This window comes from Erpetoichthys calabaricus, chromosome 5 (assembly GCF_900747795.2).
Source record: "Erpetoichthys calabaricus chromosome 5, fErpCal1.3, whole genome shotgun sequence".
In the NCBI taxonomy this organism is placed as follows: domain Eukaryota; kingdom Metazoa; phylum Chordata; class Cladistia; order Polypteriformes; family Polypteridae; genus Erpetoichthys; species Erpetoichthys calabaricus.
The window spans coordinates 132,908,743-132,915,760 of record NC_041398.2 but is presented as its reverse complement, the minus strand read 5'-3'; the positions used below and the strand labels follow the sequence as shown (position 1 = coordinate 132,915,760).

The window sequence follows — 7,018 nt, the reverse complement described above, 5'->3', positions numbered from 1 at the left end:
ATTTATTTAAGAGTGCACAAGGGAGGGAAGAGGGCATGATGCGGTTTCTAACATGATTTCCAACTTTGTTCCTAGGGTGAAGGAGAACACACCTGAGGACCACTGAATCACTTCCGTATGCCCTCCAACTGCACAATATAAATGAAAGCTGTGGCAGGAAGCAGCCATCATTTATGAACCAATGTGCCCCAGGAGGTATCTCCACTTCAAGAAAGTACTGCCTTATGGAAGGGTAAATCTTTTCTATCCTTTGTTTTTTCCAACTTTTTTTCCTACTTCAATTAAGTAGATTTTTCCCAACTAAGATATAATAACAATAATAATAGTTTATTACATTTACGATGGTATGGTATGTTGCTTTCTCTGTCTCTCTCTTTATTGTTGCAGTACAATTCAGTCCCTTCACTTTTTATCTAATCATTCACTTGGTTTCTACCTTAAAATATTTTAATTTCTTGTGTCAAAAACGCAGTGTTAACATATGCATTGTACACTTTCAGCAGAAGCCACAAAGTTGTCACTCTAACCAGCACTTGAATAAAAGGTATGTGAACAACTTACAAGTATTTGACCTATTGCCAATTTTTGAAGTTGCATAGGTCCCTATCACCCTTGATTCATAAAACAAATAGGTTCATCCATTCATTCCTGAATCCTTCTCAATAGGACACAACACAAGACAAGAACCTCTCCCAGGAAGTGTACTAGTAAATAAACATTGTCATAAATAGCAGACACAAGAGTCATAAAAAGGTTTGGGGCAGCCAACTATATAATATTCCTTGGTTGCAAATGGGTAAATTGCTAGCACTGATATGCTCAGAATGGAGTCCAAAACAGAACTGATTAGGTTAATCACATATGGCGGCTTTAAAGGCCAGAAAAGGAAGTGAAGTCATCGAGGGCGGAAGCTGAAGGGTCCTCTTCCAAAGGTTTGGATCCAGATGTGAAATCATCATAAGAGCCGGAAACGGAAGTCTCTTCAGTCATGGGTTCTTCACCGGAAGCAACATCATCCAAGGGTCTAGAACTGGAAGTGATGTTATTCTGTTCGGAGCCGAAAGTGACGTCATCAGTGTCAGGTGGAATTTCCCGTGAATGGTCAGCAGGAAAGTAAGAAAATAGGTCAGTGCACTCCACCACTCCCTGGTCTCGAGTGAAATTACTCTCATTTAGACCCTTTAGCTGCCTCCCATGCACACGTGTGTGACAGCATATTACTACTAAAATGCTCTAATAGAGTAATTTCTCTTTTCAAATGAAGCTTCTGTCATTTCTGTCAAGTGAACCAGCAGTTTAAAAACCTTTTGGGAAAAGTATCCTTTTACAGTGTGTATATGTGTCAGGGAAAATCATGCAGAGCACCACAGGATTGTGGCAAAAATTTTCCTTCCATATGAGCACTAAAAAGATGTATATAGACAACTTGCAGTACAGTTGAGCTTTGGCTAAAGGTTCACCAAAAAGCAATCAACTGTCCTTTCCAATGAGGCACCATTACTAATACCCACAGGTTTTCTCTCTGTTGTCTTACACCTCACAGCGTAGCAAACAGTAACCATAATAGCCCAAGATTACTCCTTCTATGTAATCACATAGGAAACTGTAACAATGATTAGAATGAGATTACTCCTTCTATGTAATCATAGGGAAGATATGAGACTTTATCCTGTTGAAATGCATAAGATCTGATTTACTGCAGCACTTTCTCTGGAATGCTAAACTGGACATGATATTACGTCAAAAGCATTATGTTTCCCAAATCACTTGAAAAGAAAGGAATACAGGATATCTTGTGTCTAAATAATGGCATTTCTTATAAATAAACTATGTGATACATGTTAAAATTTGAGTATATGATTACATTACCCTTCAATACCAGCACCATGTATGGTACTCGCTTCATTCATTTCTCAGGCTCCCAGAAGCCTCCAGATAATTAAAGTATTTGGCACATTCTTTTCGACCTGCAGTTCTCACAAAGGCCGTCAAACCTAGGTAATGACCAGAAGGGTGAGATCAAGGGCACAGGAATTTACTTCAGGAAAAGCCCACTGGGAAGAGACCTAGAGCAGGTCCAACACACGCTAGGGGATTATATTTCTTGGTTAGCCTGAGAACCCCTTTGACTCCCACTGGAAAAGCTGCAATCTTTTGTTGGGGAAAACTTCTGCCCAGTTTAGTTTGCTGCTTGTGTGCTAGTCAACTAATGCAAAATGCATGCATTGCAGAAGTAATAGCATGACAAGTGAATGAGCAGAGCAAATAATGTGGAAAATATTTTAGAATGGCTATCTAAATAAACACAGCACAAATAATTTAATGTATGATCCTACTGATATTGTGCCTGATGCAATGTAAGTGTATTATACTGGTTTCCTAGAAATTTGATTCTGTTCATCTGGACAAAGTTTTTAAGTGGGAGAAATATTTCGAGACTTATCCAAGTCTCTTCCTCAGTCTCAATTGACTGCAGGTTTCCCCAACCTTATAAACAGTACCTTTGCTTAATCACAGAGACTAGCACCATTGACAAAGGGCCAGTTGATCAGTGATATGCAAATTGTCCACTGATTAGTAGACGTGTGAACCATTCATAGAGGGTTGAGGAATGGCTGCAATCACAGCATTGTAAGATGGCGACAGATGTACCCTTAGGCCCCCTCCTCTGTTCAGAGATGGTCGTTCCTTTTTCACGTAAATGGCCTCCTTGATTCCTCTCTCAAACCAGCGCTCCTCCCTGTCCAGGATGTGCACCTCTTCATCTTTAAAGGAGTGACCACTATCCTGTAGATGTAAATAGACTGCGGAGTCCTGGCCTGACGAGGAAGCTCTTCTGTGTTGTGACATGCGCTTAGCCAGTGGCTGCTTGGTTTCCCCGATGTACAATTCACGGCACTCCTCCTGGCACTTAACTGCGTAAACTATGTTACTCTGTTTGTGCTGTGGGACCCGATCCTTGGGATGGACCAATCTTTGGCGTAGCGTGTTTTGGGGTTTGAAAGCCACTGAGACCTGGTGTTTCGAGAATATGCGCCTCAGCTGTTCCGATACTCTTGACACATACGGGATCACTAAGGGTTTTCGCTTAGGCAGTGGATGTCCTTCCTCTCTCATGAATCGCTTGGAGTGTTCTTTAGGTGTCCTCCCTGCTTTGACAAAGGACCAGCTGGGATATCCACATTTACTCAGGGCCTTTTTGACGTGGTGTTCTTCTGCTTCCCTGGCCTCTGAGTCTGTGGGAATGGTGTTAGCTCTGTGTTGTAGAGTCCTAATGACACCTAGTTTGTGCTCTAGTGGATGGTGAGAGTCAAACCTTAGATACTGGTCCGTATGTGTGGGTTTACGGTACACATCCACTTTCAAATGTCCCCCGTTGACGATGGAAATTTCACAGTCTAAGAAGGCTAGCTTGTTATTTTTCATATCCTCTCTGGTGAACTTGATGTGTTTGTCCACCCCGTTGATGTGGTCTGTGAACTGTGGTACCTCCTGAGATCTGATTTTCACCCAGGTGTCATCCACATATCTGAACCAATGGCTCGGTGATGTTCCAGGATAGGATGATAGAGCCCTCTTTTCCACTTCTTCCATATATAGATTGGCTACTATAGGTGAAACAGGGGAACCCATGGCACACCCGTGCTTCTGCCTGTAGTATCTGGCTTTTGTATATGAAATATGTTGATTGAAGACACAGTTCCAAAAGCAGGCACACTTGGTCTGCGTTGAGAGAGGTTCTTTTACTGAGAGTGGGGTCATTCTGTAATCTCTTACGTACTACCTCCACTGCTTCAGTCACTGGGACACAAGTGAATAGAGATGTAACATCAAATGAGGTTTCTTCTGCCTCCATAATGACCTCTCTCACTTTCTCCATGAAATCCAAAGTGTTCTGAATGTGGTGTTTTGAGCTGCCTACCACCGGGTTAAGAACAGCGGCCAGGAACTTTGAGATGTTATACGTGACAGAATTGATCATGCAGACAATGGGTCTTAAAGGAGCACCCTGTTTGTGTATTTTTGGTAGACCATACAGACTTGGTGTAGATTCCCCTGGGTATAATCTGTGGTATGTGGTCCGGTCAATAGCATTGTCCTGAACTAACTGCTTAAGACAATCTATCACCTTTTTCTTGTAACCACTACCTGGATCTCGCTTATAGGGCTCATAAGTATTTTTGTCACTGAGCAGAGATAAAATTTTCTCATGGTAGTCTGTCTGGTTAAGCACAACTGTGCATCTCCCCTTGTCCGCTGGAAGGATGATGATGTTGTTGTCCTTGCTGAGTGCCGTGAGGGCCTTCCTCTCTTCAATGCTGATATTGGATGCAGGGGGTTTTGCATTGCTGAGACATGCCGAAACTTTTATCCTCAGTTGTTCTGCTTCCAAATCAGCAATGTTGTTGTTTCTGATAGCAGATTCTGTGGCTGTAATCAGTTCCACTAGCGGGATTTGTTTCGGTGTGACCGCAAAAATGTAACCCTTTAGAAAGGACGTTTTTCTCTGCTTGGGTGAGTTGTTTGTCAGACAAGTTCTTCACCCTGTAGAAGGGTACAGCCCGGACACAGACAGGCAGACACGTTGCAGTCCATCACCCCACGTTTATTTACACTATTATTATACATAAGTCACTAAGTGCACCGCCACCAACAAACCCCAACAGTCTCCCAAAGTCCTGGCTTCTCCTCCAAGCCGTCTCTTCACTACACACACACTCAGGGCCTCTCCTTGCCGCCTCCTCTGACCTCGTCCACCTCCTCACCCGACTCCAGCCTTGATTGCAGGGTGGCGGCTCCTTAAATAGGCGGCTGATTGAGGGCCGCACCCGGCCACCTGCCACATGACTCCCCCGCTAGCTGAGACCTCCTGGGACCAGCGAACCATTCCGGGAGGACGGGAACCCCTCGGTGGCAAGCCAACACACTGTAGCCTAGGGCCCGATCCTGCAAATCCAAAAGAAAAACAAGGGCGGAGGCGTTGCCCTGACGCAGCCCCTCGGCTCGTCCTCAGCTGGGCCAACGCTCTCGGCCCCGATCGGCGCCCCGATGCTCCCTTTCTCGGCTTCCCAGCCCGAGCAGTCCGTGCTCCCCACCACGGAATCACCAGTGGGATCACGCTCTGTTTCCACCTCTCCAGCTGCGGGATTCTCCTCTGCCTCCGCAGAGGACGGCCCTTTGCGGGACACGCGCACCCAGCAGCATGTCCTCGCTTATCGGAGGAACTGGCTTCCCCAAGCCGCTTCCTCCGTTTACTTTGGGACGCCGCGACGGTTCGGATCTGCCCATTGTAAGAGGGCAGACCCAGCCCCGCTGGCGTCCGGAGCTTAACGGGGTCGGTCTCCCTTACCTTCCCCGCTGTGCCTCTCCGTCCAGGAGCTCCTGCAGTGCGCCGATCCTCTTCTGCCTGCGGCTCTCGATCCGACACCACTGCCATCCCTCCTGATTCCAGCGTCTCCGCCCGGAGGGCACATCGCTCGGCCGGCGGCGACAGCACAAGGCGCAGTTGTTCTTGCAGCTCCTGCAATATCACCGCCAAGGAGAGAGAAGCAGACGGCGGTGGGCTTACCTCGCGAGTAGTTCCACTCACTGACTGCTCTCTGTGGACACTTCCTTCCTGCCCACTCGGGTTTCTTCTCGGCACGAGACGGACATTCCCTGCTCCCGCCTCTGACTAATCGTTGGCGGGAGGACAGGACACGCTGCCCAATCCCGTGCCTGCTACGAGGAGGGACCTTCGGTCTGCGGCCTCCTCACCCTCATTCCACACTCGAGGGCGAGGTTCTGGGCAGCTCCGCAGCTGCTGCGGCTGCAGCATCTCCTTCCAGGCAGCTCTCCTAGCTGCCACCGCGCTCCCAAGCTGCCCCTGAAACACAAAGTCTGAAAGCAGACCGCTCATGGTCTGCGACTCCACATTTCTCTGCGGGGTTCGGTGCACGCCGCCCCTGCGGCACGTGGGTGAGTTCGCCTGCTGTGCCGGGCCTTCCACAGACAATTCACTATATGCAGGTCCGCACCTTGTGCCAGGTGCAGCATCCTGCCGACTGCGCCACTGTAGAAGGGTACAGCCCGGACACAGACAGGCAGACATGTTGCAGTCCATCACCCCACGTTTATTTACACTATTATTATACATAAGTCACTAAGTGCACCGCCACCAACAAACCCCAACAGTCTCCCAAAGTCCTGGCTTCTCCTCCAAGCCGTCTCTTCACTACACACACACTCAGGGCCTCTCCTTGCCGCCTCCTCTGACCTCGTCCACCTCCTCACCCGACTCCAGCCTTGATTGCAGGGCGGCGGCTCCTTAAATAGGCGGCTGATTGAGGGCCGCACCCGGCCACCTGCCACAACCCATTTGTCCACATCTTTAGTTTCTGTCTGGCATCCTTCTCTCTGCTGGTTGTGGAGGACACTCCCCATAGTGTGCTGGTGTTTGTGGAGCACAGCAAGTAGATCAAACTTCCTCTTTTGCCTGGTTTTAGACTTTTCATGCTGTGCTAGACGAGCCTTCTCGGTGAACTCAAGCACCTGCTGAAGTGTTTTCTCATCTAGAAGTGAAGAAAGTCTTTGGTGGATCTGCTCCTCTTTGGATTTTAAAACATCAATAGTGAAGTTAGTTTGTCTCACCCGTTCATTTAGCAGCTGACTCTGTGCCTTCTGGAGGATTTTGTTAGCTCGCAGGCCTTTTACTGACGATTTCATCTGTAGACTTTTAGGAGTGATCCCGCTCTTGCATATCACTGATCAACTGGCCCTTTGTCAATGGTGCTAGTCTCTGTGATTAAGCAAAGGTACTGTTTATAAGGTTGGGGAAACCTGCAGTCAATTGAGACTGAGGAAGAGACTTGGATAAGTCTCGAAATATTTCTCCCACTTAAAAACTTTGTCCAGATGAACAGAATCAAATTTCTAGGATTTCCTTACCTGGATTATTGAGCATGCATCGAGACATTATACTGGTTTGTACATCTATAGCATTAAACAAGTGAAGACAATGAATGATCATGAATGGACA

The 7,018-nt window shown here is 47.1% G+C and overlaps 1 protein-coding gene across 1 annotated transcript; it reads right to left on the bottom strand.

The window, feature by feature from the left end:
- Positions 1 to 1,988: 1,988 nt before the first annotated feature.
- LOC114652790 (uncharacterized) lies at positions 1,989 to 6,705 on the bottom strand. The gene is given in 6 exon segments (XM_051928545.1): positions 1,989 to 1,994; positions 2,626 to 3,663; positions 3,665 to 4,477; positions 4,479 to 4,545; positions 5,736 to 5,866; positions 6,337 to 6,705. Coding segments are annotated over 6 exon segments (2,424 nt in total).
- Between the last annotated feature and the right edge of the window lie 313 nt (positions 6,706 to 7,018).